At 37.9% G+C, this 23,161-nt stretch overlaps 1 protein-coding gene across 3 annotated transcripts in view; it reads left to right on the top strand.

Moving 5' to 3' along the window:
• Positions 1-1,134: 1,134 nt before the first annotated feature.
• The window catches only part of LOC136242421 (nuclear pore complex protein Nup153-like), a 28,582-nt gene continuing 6,555 nt past the window's right edge, over positions 1,135-23,161 (top strand). For 2 of the 3 annotated variants that reach the window (XM_066033839.1, XM_066033841.1), the window contains exons 1-16: positions 1,135-1,501; positions 5,106-5,715; positions 6,431-6,522; positions 6,739-6,819; positions 6,965-7,024; positions 8,428-8,544; positions 8,770-8,826; positions 9,042-9,092; positions 10,393-10,812; positions 11,149-11,244; positions 11,298-11,480; positions 17,639-17,802; positions 17,849-17,984; positions 18,141-18,314; positions 21,617-21,757; positions 23,001-23,129. In XM_066033839.1, coding sequence (XP_065889911.1) covers positions 1,436-1,501; positions 5,106-5,715; positions 6,431-6,522; positions 6,739-6,819; positions 6,965-7,024; positions 8,428-8,544; positions 8,770-8,826; positions 9,042-9,092; positions 10,393-10,812; positions 11,149-11,244; positions 11,298-11,480; positions 17,639-17,802; positions 17,849-17,984; positions 18,141-18,314; positions 21,617-21,757; positions 23,001-23,129 — 2,577 coding nt within the window. In that variant the 5' untranslated portion in view covers positions 1,135-1,435. The remainder of the gene's footprint in view (positions 1,502-5,105; positions 5,716-6,430; positions 6,523-6,738; positions 6,820-6,964; positions 7,025-8,427; positions 8,545-8,769; positions 8,827-9,041; positions 9,093-10,392; positions 10,813-11,148; positions 11,245-11,297; positions 11,481-17,638; positions 17,803-17,848; positions 17,985-18,140; positions 18,315-21,616; positions 21,758-23,000; positions 23,130-23,161) is intronic. The other variant, XM_066033840.1, reaches the window with a different exon arrangement.

A 23,161-nucleotide genomic window follows, 5' to 3' on the forward strand; every position in this document is an offset into this window, starting at 1 on the left:
GTACTGTTAAAGTTGCTTATAAACACTTGACGAATTAAAATTTGACGAATTAAACCGATTCGTCAAATTTGTCAGTTTTTTTGATATCAAAATTTCCTTGTGTATGGTATATACATGTACGTAAGGTGAGGGTGAACCAGTGTAGTACCCAAGGAGTTGTTTCTATCACTTATTAACGCTAGGTAGTCGTTTTATGTGGTCTTAATTACCAGTTTAGCTTTTTGTGAGATAGCTAGCTAATCAGAGCCTCTGCTAGCTAATAATGTCCTTGAGGGGCGGATCCACCTTGGGATCAAGACTTCTAAAAGTGAGGGTTCCACTCTAATGGTGAACTCTCCAGCGATATTTCACTGTGAATTCATCAACATTTATGCCATTAGAAATGCAGCCGAAGCCTTAAACAGTTGCTGTAATAGTTTTAAAGACAAAATGATAATTATTATTAGAGGTACTTATTACGTACAAAGGTAAAAGATAGTTGCCTCATACTATGTGGAAAACAAAAAAAAAGTATAATATAGCTAGCTAGCTAGACAAAAAAAAGTAAACTAACTATTTAAAAATTAAAAATTTCAAAAGGAAGTAGGGGTTGATATAATATACATGCTACAAACAGTAAGGAAACAAACTCAAAAATGTTACAGCTGAAAAGTAAGGAAACAAGATTAGACAACTACTTGCTAACCACTTTAATTCCTACTTTTGGCTAATTTGATGGTCTCATTTCAAGATGCTCGCCAAAAGTAGGCATTAAAGTGTGTCTCATTTTAGCAAGTAATCGTCTAATCTTGTTTCCTTACTTTTTACTGCTGGATCATTTCTTATTTCAACTGTGAATATTTTTGAGCTTGTTTCCTTACTTTTTGTAGCATGTATATTATATCAACTCTTACTTCCTTTTGAAATTTTTAAATAGCTAGTTACTGAACAGGCTGTGCCATAGTCGATACATTTCCTCTGAGGAAACCATAAAGGTGCAGCATCCATCTTTCCTGCATGAACTTGTATAATGTCTGTTGTTGATCGGTTGTTGACACTTTTACTTTCTGAGGATCCAGTTCATTCAAATGTCCGTGAATATCCGGAGAGGTCACGCGTATAGCCAGAATCAAAGTTTGGCGCGGTGGTTAGATCACGCGATCAACGAAAATTCAGGAGACACGTGTTGCGGAGTTTGAAAATTGTAACATTAGTTTGGGACTACATCAGTGGACTATTCGCTTGTTACAAATCTTAGCAACTACAGTAAAATAGAGTGATTATTTTTATTTGTATTATTTGCAGCGAATCAAACCCAGTTTGGTAACTTTCGTATTTAACTGAATTCAGTCGGGCTTTGATGGATCAGAATTCAGGAAGTAAACCTTTGATTTTGTTGTAATACTACTTTGTAATCGACTATTTGTATTTGAATTCTCAATTTATTCTCACGAAAATGTCGTCTCGATTCAAGGAGAAAGGCTACCGTAAAAGAAGAAGTGGAAAGCCGTACGCAAGGAAGGTGAATTAGTGTTAGTGTGTACTAGTCATACTGTTAAATGTGAGACGATTTGTGTCGAAAGTAAAAGGCATGGTTAATGGTGGGCTTTAATAAGAATTCTGTCGGTGGTTTCATTTTAACCGCCACCTTAAATTAATAGTTACCGTTAATACTCTTTGTCATACTGTTCTGATATAGACTATTTGGTATGTGCTCCACCCCCAGCACAAGAGACTAGTGTGCTGGACATAACTGCTCTAATTTGTAGCTAGAAACATCAAGTGCCAGAAAATTGTACTTGATCACTTCAAACTCTGACACCTGTAAAGGCAAGACTTCTTGTGATAGTAACTTTAAAAAATTGCTTGGAATTTATCATTGTAGAAAGCAGCAATTGATAGAAACACATTGGGTAAGGTCTTGCCTTTGTTTTGCTTCAGTTAGGTCTGTTGGTCTATGAGGTGCATGCCTAGTTTCCTGGTGTGTGTGTGTGTGTGCATGTGCGTACGTACCTATCTACTTATGTTTTTAAATTTGTACAACTCTACGTGAGCAAACCGATTACATGGTAATAGTACCCAGCATGTGATAATGAAAGAAGTCTTGTGTAATAAACTTCTGTAAAATTATTCAACTTTGCTCTGAGGAAGTTTCTTTTTGCTGGTATAGTGACTCTACAAGCTTGGTAAACAATGGGTTTCACCAACCAAGGAAACAGCAGAGCAGGTGTCGTAGGCTCCACACCAGGAATAGTCCCCTTCATGTGTTGAGGCTTTGTCTAAAGAATTTTAAGTAAAAAGGCATGGTAGAAAAATTCCTTAATAGAATGTGATTATTACGAAAACAATTTATGAATTACAAAATGCAGTAACTAAATAATTTGCATGTAAATAAGTATTTGGCTAAAACCGTTAATTGCTTATTCACTAAATAGTTGCTTAATTCCCTATAGTAAAAAAAAACTTGTGTGTGTACTTATCTACGTATGTTTGTTCATACACACCTACATGAGCAGATCCTTGTTTAGTGGTAAAAACAGTCAGCCTATGAGAATTAACACTAAATGAAGCCTGTATTTAAACTTCAGTATAGCTAAGCTTGACGGTTTCTTTTTTGTCGGTTTGAAATACAGGGTCCGGTGTAGCGACCCTCTACAAACTTCATGAATTACCTTCTCATTGGGCTCTTCAGATATTTAAAAAGCACCTTAGCACACCTTGTAGGCAACTAGGAAAAGTGTATCTCTTCAACTTTTATAGCGGTTTGTTTGAATAGTTCTTAGCAATGTATATAAATATAGAAATGTAATTAGAAATTATGAAATACTGTAATTCACTAATTGCAAAATTAAAAAAAACCATTAATTTGGTATAATTGGTATAATTGCATTATTACAAAGCAAAAACCCAATTCCAGCTATGCATGGCACCTGCTTTTAGAAGTAACACAGCATCAACTTAGATTACCAATTTTTGTCAGAGACACGGGTACACGGAAGGCATTCCCTGCAAAGATACTCCCAGAAGTAGCATAACATAACCTTTTCTTTAGCATTATTATGGGAAAACATCCACTAAAAGTCTGTGTTGTGCACTGTTTGATTTGTACCAGTCTACGTTTCTGTCTGCTAGATCTGGAAGCTCATTAATTTCAGTTTCATTATTATATCATATTTCTAATATTTTCAATCGTAATATTTTGATGCTAAGCGCAGCAAAATGTTTGCTGGGATTTTCATTAAAGTAAGCTAACTGGCAGTGTTGAACTTATATAATTTACGTATGACTCATTAATGATAAGTAATGATGCTTGAATACAGTGTTACTTCATTACATTGTAAAGATAATAAAGTGCATACACTACAACAACTTTGTTACCTAATACTATTTACACTAACACATTACTACCTCATTATATTTATAGGTAATTATATTACTTAATTAATTAACCTTTTGTTACCTGAATTATTTTTATAAAACCACAAGAGACAAAACAATAACAGCTTGTGTGTTCTATGCGTGAAACGTGTCAAAGCCATTTTTCAATTAACGCTCAACAGTATACCATTGAAAAGATCTCTCTTTACCCTACTCAGGCATCTAAAAAGTTTCACAGTAACACACACACAACTCACGCTGCGAAGCAAAGGAACTTGGCTTGTCTCAGACTGTTTCTTCTTCGTCACACGAAAATAAAAACTGAGCCACCATCTTGTTGCTATGTGTGATGACGTCATACTGTATATCAGTCGACTCGTCATCACGTGAGGAGTCTTTTAATCTTTATTCCAATGGCGTATCACCACCAAGACAAAAGTTATGGCCGATTTTTCACAGGTTTGTAACCAGTACGTGTGTTTTATACTTCTTGTGTGTATTCCAAGCAGTGGTGGTTTCCCTGGTTGCTTTTCTTGGCTTCAAATGATACGCTGTTCGAAACGCCTGGGCCCCCTGAATAAATGACAGTGGTTTCAGCTCTGTAGCCCCCGGATCAAAGGTGCTATGGATGGATTTCAATAGGCATGCGTTCAGAGCCACTTAAGTGGCTTTTCGGTATAACAAAGGGTTACTTAATACTGTAAACATGTTCAATACATGAATTCCCATTAATAGGAATGCCTATGGGACTGGGTTCAATAATGAGGTGGTCTGTTATCGAGATTACTTGTACATGAAAGGTATGAGCTTAGCATTACAGTTGATTGAACATTGTATCCACTAAGGCTGAAACAAATACAGTGAAACCTAACTCTTAAATAGTGGCCACTTTTACCAGGTGGCTAAGGTGTACTCCGTGACCTCAATAACATGGCCAGCTATTTGGTCCCCTATTAACAAAGTTTAATGGGACCGTATTTAGTAACCACCTCTTTAATAAGGCCACCACTAGTAGTTCCTGCACACAGCTAAGATGTACTTCATGACTTCAGCAATGAGGCCATCTCATTATTAAGGTTTGTTTGTAGTCCTGTAGGTCTAGGTCTGTTAACTTCACTGTACTCAAAATACTCATTCACTTCATAAGTCTTCATTTCTCTTTATTTTTTATCCATTTTGTTTTGCTATAAAGAATTTTTAAGGTCGATAGTTAGTATTATGCATGTTTCTACAATTCATTATTGTGTAACTTCATCATAAGATATCACCTTGCTTTCATGTCACCTTGCGTACTGTAATGAAGAAACCATTAATGTATGTAATGTGTTGTTAATGTATCACTTAAAATACCGATGCACAATAGTTTTTAAAACATGGAGTTCACTTCCTCTAATTAAGTCCCACCTTATGAAGACAATGTTTGTGCATGCTGCGCACACACTCCAGTCAACCCAGCTGTATAATGGTGGCCTGGTGTGAACTATGGAAGGAAATGCCTCTCTATTTGTGAGATTTGGACACTGATCCTTCTGTAAGTTACAGTGTTATTCCTGAGGATTTGCCTGCACATACTCCAGTGCCCAGAGTAGTGTACAGGTACCCCGGCGTGCTGGGTGGATTTTGCAACTACTGCCGGTGATATGTGTGTGTTGTAGTGTGTGTAACGGACACGCACATGTAAGTGTATGTAATAAATGTGTTTTACACAATTAGCAGGGGTATTATATTTGGAGTTCATTTTTATACAGAGTGTTTTGGAGAAAGTGAAGGATTTCTTTACCCCATCCTACTGGTTTAGTGGGACAGAAGATGGTGGTGATGCAGCAGAGAGTGGCATGACTATTGAAGAGAATGCAGCACTAATGTCCAGCCATCAACACTCAAGAACAGACAGCAGTAGCAGACAACTAGCATCATCCAGAGAGCAGCAGGCACTGGTGAGTGGTAGCACTGCTTGGAAAAGGAATCTGATTGTTTTAAATGAGGATATGGAAACAGGCCCATCTTGGGCTTTCCAGAATGACGCAGATACTGTGTTGAGACCTACGACTGATAGTGGTACACAATCTTCATCGCAGTCGTCAACGAATACACTACAGCACAACACTAAATTATTTATTCCCACTACTTCAGTTAGCTCACCTCAGCACAGTAGTACACCTGTGAAGAAACTAGGAACTGATCACAATCTTGAAGTCTCGCCAGTACAAGTAGAGAGAAAAGATGTTACAAGAAAGACTGAAACTGTACAAAGTAGTTCAGACCAACAAGAACGTACCACTAGGGTAGAAGAGGGACCTACATCAACTTCACCCACTGTACGGGTACATCAACATGGCAGTATGTTAACACCACCAGGTCAGTGGTGTACTAGTTTAAATGATGTGGTGTATGTATAAGTGTTGGTGGTATTGGCTAGTTTTAATTCTCTGCTGTTGTTAGTATGTTTTACTCTAATTGTTGCACACCTACAGTAGAGCATGTCTTGTGTTCAGCTGTCTTGTAGCTCATGATTTTCTGACATAATAGCACAGACATGTAAGCATATCCTCTAATGCCTAGTTGTTATCAATGTAGATTCTAGATGTAAAAAGTTACTGTTGATTTTCAAGGCATTGATTTTGAATGTCACTAGTTTTCTTGTGGATGGTCTGGTGATATCCTTTATATATTATGATTTAATGGAATAGTAGTTACAGCTTGTAAATCAATCCTAGTTGTATTCACTAACCCAGGGATGTGCCCAGGTGGTGACTAAAAGAAATGGGGGGTTATGTCCAGGAGATTTTGGATAAAATGTGTGGGGGTCTTAACTTGCGTAAGTAGTTGTGAATCTGTAGTGGTTGGTAAGTGGTAATGGCGGCTATTTTATTATATGTGGCTGGTCTCCACCACAGTGGGGGCACATCCCTGCTAGCCACTACATCATTCAATATTCTTGGCTTCATGTGTACTTCCTCTTGAGTATATATGCTGTGTTTAATGTACTGGTCACAATTTATGGGTATCCTTCAAATATAACTTGGCTATGCTCCATTAATTGTGTGTTACCACTTGGTCTCTGTCTTTGCAGACTCACCCACTTGTGATAACCAGTCCTCTGGTGTCAAGGTGACAAGGGCCACTCCAGGTTTGAACACTTCCAGTTTGATATCACCAGGAAGAGTAAGTGTTGTGGTACAGCAATTGCCATGTGCACAAAGTCTTACATGGTTTCTTTTTTTAAAAGTTAGGTAGCTATGGCGATGTTGGGAATGTAGGCTGTATGTTTTGTGTTTTTACTGATTGTAAATGGTGTGTGTGTGTGTGTGCCTTTTATTTTGATGCTTGAGACTGTAGTCTTTCAGCATTGATCTGTCTTCAAATCCTTGTTCTTTACAGTATAATATTCCATTTGGGCAAGGACCTCTTCGATCACCTTACTACTCAGGTCGTACAACATTTGGTGGTGCTTCTTCTCAGGTAGTTTGTGTGTGTGTGCGTGCGTGCGTGCGTGCGTGCGTGCGTGCGAGTGTGTGTGTTGCACAGTACGTTTGTGCATGTGTCTGTATTTGTCAACTCAGTGTGTCGCTGAATGCGTAAAAGGTTTTATAATTTTCTTTTGTAGGTCAAGTTAAGAACAACAAAAAGAAGACGCAGTGTTGGTAATCAGGAAACTACACCAGAGGTATGTGGTAGTTATTTGTTGACAACATATATCATCTGTAATTAATTACCCTATACTGCTCAATTTCACACGTACCATACAGAACACATTGAATTACACAGCTATATGTACTAATCTCCATGTACTGACAATGACAATGTCAACTAGGTTTTGTTATAGTTATATCCCAGTATGAGGGCAATATTGTAGTTATCACCTGAGTCTGAGGCGAAGCCGAGGACGAGTGTCATAACTAAGATATTGCCCGAATGTACTGGGATATAACTAGGGCTGAGCGATAATATCGATAGTTCAATACTTGCGATCAAAAAATCATTATCGCGATATGATTATTACAGCTTACTATCGCGATATTGCTGTAAGATTACTAGAAACATTGCTACCAAGTTTATTTAACTGTTTTGTAACTCTTCAGGCTTGTTTATTCATGAAATGTTTAGTTGCAAGGCTATAACAAGCTGTGTATATTTATCGGCCGCCCACGCAATTAGTAGATCGCTTTGCAAAGGGTCTAGAATTCCACTAAAAATGCTACTTGAGAAGCTGGCTTAGCTGTTTTATAACTACTTGGCTTGCTTTATCATGGAAATATTTGGCTGCTAGGCTGTAACAAAAATTGTATAATACCGGCCGCCCACGCAATTAATTACCTAATTGATGCACTTATAAGAAACCAAGCAAATAATAATCTATGATGGTGTTAATTATGTTTAACATGCATTGAATACTTGGAACTTGACTGAAGATCATTCAAAGTGTAATTATCATGATATTATCGTATTGTGAATAATACTTCAATATCTATCGTGATAGTGAATTTTCTACTATCGCTCAGCTCTAGATATAACTAGTTTATATCCCAGTGTGAATCATAGCCAACAAGCCACCATTATGCTGATTTTAGCTCCTGTATTCTAATTCATTCATTGTTACGAAGTGACTCAGAGTAGCACAAACATGCATCACAATTTACTAAACATTAAGCAAATGTATCAATCTTACTGGCCTGCCTTTCTCTACTCATGTAACATGGCTGGTTTTGAAGCTTGCCCCCATGCACTAATTGAAAACCCACGTACTGGGTAATAAGTTAGTTATCACCCAGTGCGGCATTTTGACACTCCCACGCACTGGGATATAATTATGTTTACACAAATTAACCCACAAAGTTATAATAATACACTAAAACCAAAAAAAAACTAAGTAGTTGGTACAAATCACTTGTTCACTCTTAATCAATCTGTTATCCCTGCAGTAAGAGTATCTCTCCCACTTTCAGCTAGACCAAATTTTCTATGACATGTACAATAGAAAGGGAATTATTAATGTCATGTCAGAAATATCTAGATAGGAATGTTAAGAACCTCCTTGTGTGTGTAGTTATGCATATATTTTTTCTACAGCTTCCTCCAGTCAGGCAACAGCTTCAAGCTCGACCAGCTGCACACCAAACTGTAGTAGCTAGCCAAACTGCAAAACAAATCTTACAGTCTCTGAAAAGTTACAGTACACCTCTGTCGGTATGTTACTTTTCTGTGTATAAGTGTATTGTAGTGAGCTGTCTATCTCTGCACATATATATATATGTATGTGAATGTCTTGCGTATGCATACATGTACATGTGTGTAGTAGGAGCCTGTGTAGTGATTAGGTGTCTGTTGTGTGTTTGTGTACCGTACTGAGTCTGTAGAAATTTGTTGTAATATGTTGTGTTTTTTGTTGTTGTTGTTTTTTGTACTCTGCAGAATGCTAAACGGTTTCCCATGAGAAGTCCAGTCTTGAGCCCTAAGGAGAGTGTTGTGGTAAGTACACACAGAGAACATATTGCCTAGCAGCTGGTGCCTCTTTAAATGATACTTACGTACCAATCTCTTAGGTCCCAAACATAACGAATGTACTTCATGAGACCTAAGGCCACCTATTTATAGTGGTCCTAGTAATGAGGGCTTAATTTGTATGATTCTAATTGATTCCCTATTCTCCTACCTCATATTTGTGTGTGATTTGTTTTGTGTAGCCTGCAGCCAAGAGACATCGGATCAAAGTTTCTTCACCTGACAGACAGCAGGTTTGAACACTAGCGTTTGTTTTATCCTAAACAAATGTTCATTGAAATAACATGCGTAATTTATCAATGAAATCTCTTTTAATTGGGAGGGAGGTGTATAGCCATGTATTGGTTTGGTGGGCTCATATGAACTGATCACTACAACAAAATGGTACACTTGATAGAAAGATTGTGATACTATAATATAACAGGCTTGTGAGGTACGTCCCATTATGTCTGTAGGAAAAGGTGGGGTGTATATATACTGTATAAAAACAAGTGATATCTAGAACAAAATGACCACCAGCATTGCCACTACTATTGATATCACATTTTTAGCACTAAGAAGTCCAAATTATTAAACTACTCTAATAGAGCATACACTTAGAAGAGACTCTGTGTGGGTGGGTGAGTGAGGGAGGAAGGGATCTGTGATACAGTCCATGTCATGTATCACCACCAGTAAAATGATATGATACAGTATCACAATATCATGTTGACAGGATTACAAGGACTGGTCATTATATCATAAATGATGGTCCTTACAATTCTATTAGCTTAGTTGCTCTTATCAACTTATAATCAACTTTTAGAATTGACAGTATACAGATTGGTACTATAAAACAAAAAAGTTCACTGGGCAGAAGTTTTGCAGTTAAGGTTTACCAAGATGATCTACAGTAAAACTTTCCTGGTATAGCTTAAAATTGTTAGTAAAATTATTTAAATTTAGTGGGGAAATTTCCCTATTTACAGTGTATTGTAACATTCTCAGGCATGCTCTAATAGATTATTTTGGTATATCGATATGTGCCATGAACCCCTAGTGGGTGCGTGCGTACATGCAAGGTGTGTGTGTGTGTGTAGTATGTACACGTTGAGCTGGATCCTCAAAACATTTAATAACTCACGGATGCAATTACACACGATCTTGAAATTTGGCTCATTTGTAGTAGCGCTTGATGCACTAAAAATATTTCAAAATCATTTCATTCAAATTTTTGACACAATATCATACATTTCCTTTGGGAAAGCCATAAAGTGCAATGTCCATTACAACGCTTTCCCAAACTTGTAATAGAGCCAAACGGTGCATGTCTGTTGTTGGCACCTTTGCTGTCACCGCTTATCTGGTTGGCTGAAATGTTATCTCTCTTAAGAAAAAAAAATCACTTTTACTTTTTAGCTGTTTTTCAAGATCCAGCTCAACTTGCAAATACTATAGTGTGGTGTGTGTGTGTAGTGTGTGTGTGTGTAGGTGTCACTTGTGTGGTGTAGTACCCGCACTCCCCATGTATTTCTTTCAAATTCATGTTACTAGGAGCAGTCAAGTGCTGGTCCCCCAGTCAATCCACTGGTGACTCCTTCTAGAGCTGACATCATCACTCTCCCATCAGCCACGCCTCTAACCACTGATGTACACACCTACCCAAACCCTATCGCTGTTACAACAACCTCCCAACCAATTAGCCTGCACAGTTCTGGGTCACACCAACACACATCGAACACATCAATTTCAAGTCCTGCAGGACAGCAGTACAGTGGCCTTCAACCTTTCAAGCAGCCATGGACAAATGAACTGGTTAAGGTGAAGGAGAAGCCAATGGCTGATGTGGGAAAGTCTGCAAGCGACAGCTTTGTAACTGGGTGGGTGGGTGGGGCTGGGAGCACAGGAAAAATGAAGGAGAAGAAATTCTCCATGCACGACAGTAGCCGTTCTGACAAGGATGGTGAACAAGTGGTATGTTAATAACTTTTTATAAATTGATGTGTTTGGACCAATTGTTAGTTATCATGTCTTTAAGCTTGTACCTGTATAAAAGTTTAAATACTCAAATGTAATGCGCACCACTTTTGATTAGGCAGTTTTTATACCTAAATTGTACAGTATCAAGTTTTGGGGGTTGTGAATTTTGGTGTACTCTTATAGATGGCTGTGATGTTTCCCCCCTCTAATTTGCTTTCCATAAGGAGCATGAGTGATCCATTAAAGAAATCTGTTATACTGTTGTGTATGGTTTTCCTAAAATAATTAATAAACTGTAAATGAGTTCTCGTGTGTGTCTTGCACTGGTAGAATCAGTTGGAACTACCAAAGGCAGTGCCGCTACAATTATCGTCTAGCGGAAAACTACCATCTTTCTCATTTATGCCTGCCTTCCTTCAGAAAAAGGTTTGATTAGTAACATCAACTTTGTCTTTTTGACTGTATTGTCATATTGCCAGACTACTAGTGAAGATGGCAAATCTGTTAGTGATAGTGGCAAGCAACCAGAGACCAGTAATGTTACCAGTACACCCAACACAATCACACCTAGTAACATGTCTACACCCAGCAGCAGTACCCCCTATAACTTCTCACAACCCAAGTCTATTGCTACCTCAACTAAATCATCAGCCAACAAAGAGGTATGACTTTTGTTATTCACAATATAACTATACCACTTGTTTATAGTTTGAGTTTGATTATGAAGATGCAGTTATAGATAAATAATGCATAGACCATCCTGTAAGTAATACCCGACACAATATTCTGTTGTGTAAAGCCACAAAATTCCATCATTGTGACCAAAAGTGCTTTTAGTTAGTTTCTACTGCATTGTCTATTTCAACAAGTTTTCTGTGGACAAGCATGATCCGAAGCTAGCTGTGGCTCCAGGCTTCACTTATGTCCAAGTTTGTCATAGGACTTTATAATTCAATGGTGCAGTATAGTAGCTGTGTACATTAATTGACATCCCAGTCAGTAACCTTATCATCTTTTTTCTTACATAGTGAACAATTTGTGTGGACAGATGGTGTGGTAGTACAATAAAATGCAACTCAGTTTATGCATAATTATGCTGCATTGCTGCATAGTTTCAATCAAGTATTGTTTTTAATGGTACGGATTGGCATTGATCTTGGTTTTACCCAGATAAGTGCTGAGCTAACGAGTTCCATGTTTTATGAGGAATGCAAAAATCTAATGTGTATCTATAGAGGTTGTATACGTGCATGGCCGCGCAAATGGTTAACATCAAACACTCTGTTTAGTAGCATATACCATGTACGTAAAAATGACTGTTTAGTTAGACTATCTCATTACTAGTGTTTGTTCTATTAGAGTACTTCAATAGAATTATGATTATAGTTTCACTTATCTAAGCAAATTCACTGAATACTGTGGAGGATCAACTGTTGTTATTATTATTGTTACTGAGCAGACAGGTCTACATTTCGTATGTAGCCTGGCTAGCTGGGCTACATACGAAATGTAGCCCAGGTGGTTCCTTTGATCTGAGGTGTGAAAGTGTTACAAAATTATCGATATTACTATTTGGAGAACGATAGTTTATGCCAAATAATAAATAGTCTTTGTTGGTTAAGGAAATTTGACGCTATGTGGATTCCAAAAATGAACTAGAGCTCAGAGCATCATCTTTGTATACCTGTAAGTCTGATTTTTCTTTGTCTTCCTTTGTGTCCCAGTTCTTTTTGCTGATAACGCAAGGTGTTATTTCACAGTAGCATGGTATGGCTTCCATGTGGCTGTGGTGGTTGTTTCCATAGTGATTGTAGAACTCTTCTCATACTGTTCTTCATTTGTATTGCTGTGTAATGGGTGAAGACAAAGCATAATAGCCACTGCACTTTTCAGTAATTGATTGTTGGGGCGTGCGTTCAGACGCAAAATTAATTTTGTGGTATGACTGACCATTTTTTCTTTTGATGCAGTATGTGTAGGTTCATTATGTTATAACTATGTTATAAATATGTACACAAACAAGTAGAAGGAAAAATTAGACATTTTTAAGTTGGATTAGAGATCAATAGAATTTTTTTAAAAGTAGTAAAACTAGAGAGGTTGACCATACCTGCAGATATACTAATGGACATTTTAATCCCTACTTCAGTCTACAAACCATGACTGAAGTAGGAGTTAAAAGTGAGTTCGTTTACCATGTATAAGAGCTTTATGTTTTGTACACAAAGTTCACTGGAAAATTATGTCTACCAATTCGACGATATGTTATTTCTTTACTGACAACTTATTTGTTGTTGGAAATGTACATTAGGGACTACGCTGTGCTGCACTACTGCATATATGCATGCAAAAAATTTATTACCAAATGTGACTTAACATTGAGATATATGAGTCATGGTATTTTATTGTATCATCGTAATAAACGAGTACGTGATAGGCAATATATATAAAAAATTTCATCATACAAAACTAGACTAGACATCAAACAGTATATGCATAGCTACATGACTATAATTGTAAATCAGTCTTTGGGTTTTGCTACTTTATGTATATTTCCATCTTTTCAAATGCTACATCTTCATTTCTATAAACTTCATCCTTACAGATACGAGCTTCAAAATCATCATCCACACTCACTGGTAGTTTCCTGTAGAACCACGGCATCCCAATTTGAGCACAACATCCGTTACCACTTCCACAGCCATTACCATCCCACAAAGGATCTGATAGGTAGTATGGACCAAGTTCATATGTCCCCACATCTCCAGCCTTGCAGTAGTAGTGATTCCCCACAAAGGCAGGTGGAGGGGGACCAGGATGAGTGGCACATGGACAATTCCAGTGTGGGTAATTGTAATCATCACTCATTCCAGCAGCATAGGTCCACACATGTTTACGTGGTGATCCTAAAGTGATGGAAATACCATCAACATATGCACCATCAATGGATTGCCTTCTTGATACAAAAGCATCTGGTGTTCCCTTCTGATAAGCTTTAACTTATCCACAAACGTGTTGATATTCAACTCCCTTCACATGAAAATGTGCAGGAGAACACCCAGCTACATATCCTAAACACAGTCTCCTGGGAGTGGTGATCTTGTGCCATCTTCCTGGACAACTATCATCTCGATTCATGTCTACATCAACAACTTGCATCCATCCTCCTTCAACACCACCACACTTTAGCTTCATGTTACAAGTGACCTCAAACAATCCTTCACTAGTCTTTATCCAGTATTGTCCAACACTTCCCCTACTAGTAGGATTACGCTGGTATATCTCATGACAAGAAGCAGCAGGTTTGACCTTGTTCATCCCAAGCAAGTTGTCTTCGTTGTCAGCTAAAGCAGTAGCAAACAGCAGCAGTAGGATAAGACACTTCTCCATTGTTCTGACTAGGTAGAACTAAGTATTACACACATAGCACTATGCTGCATTTATAGCGATGCTTACAGGATGTTTTGATAGTGTACACAAATTTTCCCACTCATCACGTCATGTGTTTATATCTCAAATTAGAGATGTACTGATGCAATGATTCTCCTTCCTATATCTAGTATAGTTGATTAGCTGAAATGATGCCAGTACCTATCCTACTACCAATAGCTACTACTACCAGCACACTCCTCCAGTATCATTGCTAATACAAACACCACCACTGTGATATCATGTGCACACTATACAGAATGTTGAAATGTTGCACACCAAACATCTATGTGCTGTTTAGGTGTATGACCAAGTTAACGGTGAGAACTATTAAGAGAAGAAAACTGTTAAGGCTGCAGCTACACGTATCATGTAATGTAATATTTTTGGTGATGGTCTTTTGAAAGTCTCATGAAGTTAGAAGTGAAAGTCACCAGATTATAATTGAAAGTGATGTGGTTAGAAATTGAAAGTAAACAGCGAAGTTGAAAGGTCCTGTATGCACCATTTCTTTACCACAGGATTTTACTTTAATGATACAAGTAGACAAAAAAAATTTTGGAACACAGTAGGGATATAACACTTCTTATTGTTTTACTGTGATTTAATATCATGCAATACTCCAGCTTGTTTCAGTACTTTTATCGATGTGCTATGGTCCCTACTCTAGTTGAAAATTCCAAATTTTTTGTGTACTTGTTTGTTAACTTTTTTTTGTAAATAATAATTATTATGACTGGCAAATCCACATATACTGCATCAAAAGAAAGAAATGGTGCCACGTGTCCCAGCTATATCAATTATTATCTGAAAAGTGAAGTATCCATTATGCTTCATTGTCAGCTATGTTCAACCCATTACACTCAAGAACTGTTTCAAAAGCATCTCTGCAATCAAAGTAGCCATTACAGACGATTTCTGTTACGAAGGGAAGCCATCACATGCTACCACCAAATCGACACCTTTCGCTGTCAGCAAGGATGAATGGGACACAAAGGAGGACACTGGTAAGTACATGAAGAATGCATTGTATGTACTGCAATATGCCAAAAGGCATGTGTCTGGAAGAAGCAATGTCGAGCAGTGAAAAAATAAAGCCTAGCCGTTATTGAGTTATGTTTGTCTGAAGGCATCAGTCAGTTACTCAGTCAGTAGAAAATTCCGTTTAGTAATTTAAAAAAAAATTTTTTTTCATAGCAACTTGTTGAAAGCATTTCAGGTCCAGCAATCTGAAGGCTTTTTGGGCTTTACCTAACCAATACTGCTTCATCATCATCGTGCTTTGGCATTTGTGATTTATCTTATCATTGTAATAAACAAGTACGTGATGGGCAATATAATAATTTCATATTACAAAACTACACATCAAACAGTCTATGCATAGTTACATGACTATAATTATCTTTTAGTAAATCAGTCTTTAAGTGTTACTACTTTATGTATATTTCCATCTTTTCAATTGCTACATCTTCATTAGCATGAATTTCATCTTTACAGATACGAACTTCAAAATTGTCATCCACACTTACTGGTAGTTTCCTATAGAACCACGGCATCCCAATTTGAGCACAACATCCATTACCAGTACCACAATCAATACCGTCCCACAAAGGGTCTGTTAGATAGTATGCAGCTACTTCGTATGTCCCCATATCTCCAGACTCACAGTAGTAATGATTCCCCACAAAGGCAGGTGGAGGGGGACCAGGATGAGTGGCACATGGACAATTGTCATTTTTGTAGTCACCATCATCACTTAAACCAGCAGCATAGGTCCACACATGTTTACGTGGTGATCCTAAAGTGATGGAAACACCATCAACATATGCACCATCAATGGATTGTGTTTTTGCTGTATATCCATTGGTTGATCCCTTTTGATAAGCTTTAGCTTGTCCACAGACATGTTCGTAACTGACTCCCTTCACATAAAAATGTGCAGTAGCACATCCATCTACATATCCTAAACACAGTCTCCTAGGAGCGGTGATCTTGTGCCATGTTCCTGGACAACTATCATCTCGATTCATGTCTACATCAACAACTTGCATCCATCCTCCTTCAACACCACCACACTTTAGCTTCATGTTACAAGTGACCTCAAACAATCCTTCACTAGTCTTTATCCAGTATTGTCCAACACTCCCCCTACTAGTAGGATTATGTTGGTATATCTCATGACAAGAAGCAGCAGGATTGGTCTGACTTGTACCAAGTGTCTTGTCTTCTTTAGCTAAAGCAGCAGCAGACAGCAACAGTAGGATAAGATGCTTCATCATGTCTACTAGTCTCAATGCCATACACTACAAACTGGCTGTCTTTTATTTATAGTCATAGCCGATGTCATTGCAATACTTTAAAATTCCCTTATATGGTAACTCAGTCAGTTGGTGATGTAATAGTATGAGAGGGTTTTGTATCCAGTACTCAAGATGATATCTTCTACATGATCTAGTGTTCTGTGTGTTTTTAGTTTTTGTATGTCCTCTAGATTATCGGCTTCCACTTTTTAATAGAATTGTGCCATGTTTGTGAGGAGAGTCTATACGTATACATCACAGTTTTATTCTGTATATTTAATGGCATTAGCGATGCCACGATAATCATGATACGTGTTATTGCAGTACAATAGTGTGATCCTTATATTGTGATGTAACTATGTAAAGGAGTATAGTTCGTACATGTAATCAAAAACTTTGCTAGAATGTTGTTCAGTCAGTCAATTAGTTAGTTAGTTAGTAGGAAATTTAGTAAAAAACAAACATAAGATTTTGTTGGAAGGGTTTGAGGTCATTCTGAAGACATTTATGGGTTTGGTTGTGCCTATCTGTTCTGCTAAGGTGTTGTGAAGGATAAGTGAGGCTGGATATTCTAAGGCAATAAACCTCTGTGATCCCTACTATACAGTACTACCATACTATATGATTAGGTATAAGTGTTAACTGTAAAAGTGTATTTGTGTCTGTATTGACCATCTGTGTCCGACCATGTCCACCTTACCTTTTCAAACCATCTGTCTAAATGCTGTGACAGAGTACAAGTGATCTGACCTTGTGAGACTAGACATGACCTGCAGGGTTAGCTACAAGATAAAGAAACACCAGTGGTTGAAAGTTGGAATCCCTGCATGTCTGTCCCACAAATCATCACTGGGATTTACCCTATGTACTATTTTAATTATCTCGCTAGTTCCCTATCCTGTTTTATGTACTCATGTACCAGGGGATTATTTAAAGTTACTAAATTTATTCCCACTCTACCCAACTGCTTATCTGATCCACAGGGACTGTAAGTGGTGTCTGAAGCCTGTGGCATCAGTAGTTATGACGAATTTGTTTTTATGTATCAAACACATGGCTTCTTTAACTTGAGGTGTCTCTTTCTCTTACAGCCAGTCCAATACAACTTCAGCACACCCAAGCAACACACTCCCAATACTTCATCAATGACAGTTTCATCTCAGCCATCTGCTCCAACACTACCACAAACTCAAGTGTTCAGTACACCTGTAGCCAGGTCACTACCATCTGCTAGCTCTCGTCAGCTTCTATCAAGGTCTGTTCAATGTACATGTGTCTTTTTTGTTATTTTATACATATAGGAGATCTGATGTTAGTAATAGTGAAATTGGTATTCCTAAGCCACTACCATTAAAGTCAGGAAGTTGTTTGGATATCCTAAAACCACTGAAACCAGTTACAGAGGACAAGAAAACCAAAGAAGATAAGCCAGTTGAGGTATGTGCCATGTTAACTAGTGTTGTGTGGCTATCTGGATGTTTCCTTACATGACCACACAGACACTTGGTGCATAGTTAGATTTTTTTTTGTAGCATTCATTCATTAATTAAATATTGGTGTGAAAGTTCAGTGTTCATTGTTGTTTGGTTACAGTCATCACTGCTAACACAGTTCAAGCCACCATCAGGATCATGGGAGTGTCCCACTTGTATGATAAACAACATATCGAGTAATGACAAGTGTGTAGCTTGTGGTACTAACAAGCCTGGAGCAGCATCAACCGGTTCTATAGCTACCACTAGTACTGCATCATCCTCTGCCTCTAATGTAAGGATTGCATAATATCCTGTTGTATGATCTATACCATTTTGTTGATTTATTTGAGTCTCCCTCCTTTTTTACAATTGGGTTATGATAGTGCATGCTAAGGAAATATCGTGGTACAGTAGGATCTCCATTATCCAAGCACTTGTGTGTTATTTCAATCATAAAAAGTGTCCAGATAAGTGAATTAGTTTGGATAAATGAAGCCCATTTATTAGCTGGGTGTATCCATTCACTGGACTGGACTACTGGACTGGCATATTTTGGTTTTCGCACATTCTGTGGTTAAAATTTATTAAGGCTCACAAGCCAAGGGTCCTGAGGGAACCTACAGTCCACTACTAAATGCTGAATATGAGCAGTGGAGTATGCAATAACTGTCTTAATAATTTTGCTGTGATTTATTATGTCCCACGACACTTATTCCTTACCCTGGTGTATAGTAATGCTGTAGGGAATGTATATCAGCAATAGTTAACCAGCGATCAACTCACCAGTTGACAAGATATCCTTAGTGTGAGCTCAAGGAGCAAGCTATATATGGTATAGTCTTGCATGGCAAGACCTTTACTTCTGGAGAAAGGCTTACCGATTAGAAATTTTTAAGAGTGTGCTTAAGGTGACGCTGAACCAATTAAGTCCAGCCACACAAAACAATTTGTTTCAACCCACGCACTTAATGAGCTATTTTATGGTGGCCCAAAACTTTGCTAGTGTACAACTTAATCTATGCCTTAAAAGCTGTTGTGATAGCCTGTGATGCTTTAGTTTAGCAAACAAAGTTTCATGAAATAACACGTCTTCATTTTTCTCCTATGAAACTCTGAAGTTTTAACCCCATTTTTTTAAATAACTTGGCCAATGAACAACCTAGCGCTAAGCCACTTCGGTTCCAACCATTTCTCACCTTGTAGAACAATTCTACACTTTCCTTTTCACTGATAACAACATGGAAAGTAGTGAAAATGCGCACCTGTGGGCTACAACATTGGCTAACAACTCCATCAAACCCGAATCGCGAAAATTCGAAGCGTACTATTGTAGAGTATCGCTTACCCAATGCCTATACCAAATTTTGATGGTCTGTGGTGCATAATTTTGAAGTTATTTAGCAAGAAAGGAGATGGTGTGGCTAATCAGGGTGCAGTCCGTATAACAGTAATCACGTGATGGCAGCTGGTGCCATTCGCCGGTGAATTATCCAGAGTTGTGACAAGTTAATAGTTTTAAAGCGTGAATAATGTTAGTTGTATCAACAACAATAGCTGGGCGGTCTGACAGGGCTTGTTCTGTTAGTCAACTGAGGTGCTTCACTGAGGTCTATGAATTTCCGCGTTTGTTTGCGCATTACCACAAACATGCTGTACAATTAACTTTGTGTGGCTACCCTTAATCAGTTCAGTGCCACCTTAATTATAATCATTGCATCCTGCAGCACTAAAAACAAGTCTGTCCATGCTAGCTCAATTCCTGAGCGGATATCTTGAAGGATATTGTCAACTGGCAAGTTGATCGCTGGCTAATTATTACTGATATACATTCCCTACAGCATTACTGTACACCAGGGCAGGGAATAAGTGTTGTAGGACATAATAAATCACAGTGAAAATATTAAAAGACAGTTATCGCATACTCCACTGCTCATATTTGGCATTTAGTACTGGGCTATAGGCTCCCTCAGGACCCTTGACTTGTGAGACTTAATAAATTTTAACCACAGAATGTGCAAAAACCAAAAATATACCAGTCCAGTATTACAGTCCAGTGAATGGATACACCCTTTATTAGTCCATTAATGGCCACTGCTGCCATACGGGAGTGTGACATCATAACTCACTCATAAAACAAATTTTAGCCTTGCTCTAACTTGTTGTAAAACGCGTTTCATAGCAAGGTGTGCTAGTACTGAAGTGGACACGCCAATAGAGGTCCCATTTCTAGGATAACTGTGTCCTTCCCGGACTAGTGTATGTTTGTTATGTAATAGCATATAGCGTAGACTTTTATAATACGTGAGTTAGATCGTTCTTTGAGTTGAAAACTGTTACCGTATAGCTGGTAATTTTCGAAAGGTTTTTATTTTCGGATATTTTGAAGAGGCCCTTCTGTTCGAAAATAAATTCCCATGTCCGGTTGTTCTTCGAAGTAAATTCCCACAAGTGAAAGCAACGATCCAACTTTTGGCGATTTGTTTGTGTATTCCTCAAGTTTTAGCTCAGTATTACTGATGATAATGGGTAGGCTGTATTATTACTGTGCCAATAACCAGAAAACAGGTGATCCAGAATGGGAATTGATGCTGTCTGCTCTGGAATCTATGGTAGATAGCTAGCTACGTGATCGAGCCAGTGAATTTACACCACTCGAGACTCCCTCAGTCTTCTCTCCAGTGCACAGGAATGGGGATTATTCCATCAGTAAGTCAGTTTTTGGCAAACATTCACGCGTCTTCATATTTTGTGACACGAATTTCCGTTTATTTACAATCCATTTGGACTTTGAAATATGCACTCTTCGAAATTAAAATCCTTCGAAATTCAAATTTTGCTTCTTGTGTGAAATTTTCTGTTTCGAAGACAACCCGCTATACAGTATTTGATAACAAAGAAAGTGTTGTATATCAATAGAGACAGGTAAAGTTGAGTCGGCTTATTATCCTGGATGTGGCATGGTGGACACGAGTGTAGATATGCATGTGCAACAGCAAAAATGGGACAAGTCGTGAAGAAACCAGGAATGGATCGCACTGTACGTAAACAGTTCTTTGGAGCATAATACATCATAGTTGGTATTACGTTGTTTGTTTTTACCAAAGTTTAGACTTTGTTGTTTGATAACTTCGTTGCAGTAGCAACATAGTTGACCTCTTTAGTTTATAGCTATATGGTTACTAAGTAGTTCTGTGTATTGGATGGTTGGTATGATACTGATACGGTTCGGTAATTTGGTCAGTGGTCCCTGAGTTCCGTTTAACTACTCTAATAGAACATACACTTACTCTAATAGAATGTTCACCTGCTGATGAAATACTCTAATAGAGCAGTCATTTATACTGTTTGGATAATCGAGGTCCTACTGTATGTAGTATGCAGCAATAATAATAATAAAGGTGATAAAAGACTGCCACTGAGAATGGGGAGGGGATTTCTGTAAAAACTACCTTGGTACGTAGTTAAGTATTTCCCATACATGTAAACCACACGTGCAACTTGGTTTAATTTTCATAGGATGACTGTTTGTTCATTTATTGTATCTGCTATATAGACATTGTTGGTCATCAACAGTTCTATTGTGTGTATGTTTAGAGTCAGTCACTACTAACACAGCTCAAGCCACCATCAGGATCATGGGAGTGTCCCACTTGTATGATAAACAACAAGTCAAGTGATAACAAGTGTGTAGCTTGTACTACTAACAAGCCTGGAGCAGCACCATCAACATCCAATGTAAGCTGACATCTTTTGAGGATATTCAATAATTATTATGTAACTATGTATTAGCTATTAAACTATTTTAGTGGTCAATAATAATTAGTTCAGTGATAAAACTACCTCAGTAGTACATCTAGGATTTTTAAAAGAGTTTTCTGAAATTTAATATGAAGTGTGTTACCAGTCCTGAGCCTTGCAGTGTTTATGAGCTCCTGGTGTTACAAATGAGGAATGAAATAATGAGGTATCTGGGGACATTCTTTGAGAAATTTTAGAGATTTTAGAAGCTTGGTTTAACCAATGCTTTAAACTATAATAAATAAGCAAAGTTGTGACTGAGTTGCAGCTTTGATTGTTCTATTAGAGTAGTTACTTGACTGCTTTAGTAGAATATCTCATTATTGCAGTGGGAGGTAGTAGATGTTAGTAATTTTGCATGCATGCTATTGAAATACAGTTTTATAAATTGTTGATACTGCAATAATATTGCTAGTTATGAGCTAAATTTAAAAGACTGTTTTTGTCAAAACCACAGAAACCCACCTTGGTGCATAGTTGAATCTTTCCCATAAAAACACGTTTGTAACTATCATAGGGTTTTATGGTTTGTTCATGTTATCAAGAGTTAATAATAAGAGAGGAGAGTGTCTAACGCCGTATAGTCCTGTAACAGATGATTGCGCTGAAGTTAAATGGCTTCTTTTCCGCGTAACGACAGACTGGCTAGTATATTTTCACATTTAACCACAAAGGCTATCCCAGACACAAGGGCGTGCGTTCAACTCGATGTTCAAGTTCACCACGAAGAGCATCGCTCTGTTGCGTAAAGAAGTGTGGCTGTTAACCTCGAAGATATCTCTGGGGGAGAGTGTCTGAGAAACCAATAAACACTGAACCATAGGTAGAGTATCGCTTCGAATTTTCACTGCGTCGCCATGTTACCCTACCTTTGAGCATTCTTCAATTGAAGGAGCACTGTTCCCTGTACATACAGCTCAGTCTTTAGTTCAGTTTTCGAATATTCTTGAGGATTCATCACGGTGCGGCTAAACTAATTGCGGTAAGGAAACGAACAAATACTAGAAGCCTGTACGTTACACGGAAAGGAAGCCGTTTAACTTCTGCGCAATCATCTATTACAGGCCTATACAGCGTTAGACACTCTCCTCTCTTATTATTAACTCTTGATGTTATTGTATCTGCTAGACGTTTATAGTCATCAGCAGCTGTGACATTTTGTTGTGTTGTTTGGTTACAGTCATCACTGCTAACACAGTTCAAGCCACCATCAGGATCATGGGAGTGTCCCACTTGTATGATAAACAACATATCAAGCAATGACAAGTGTGTAGCTTGTGGTACTAACAAACCTGGAGCAACAAATAAGGTAAGTGACTTTGTAGTTATAAGCAAGTTGTC

This window comes from Dysidea avara, chromosome 13 (genome assembly GCF_963678975.1).
Source record: "Dysidea avara chromosome 13, odDysAvar1.4, whole genome shotgun sequence".
NCBI classification, from domain to species: domain Eukaryota; kingdom Metazoa; phylum Porifera; class Demospongiae; order Dictyoceratida; family Dysideidae; genus Dysidea; species Dysidea avara.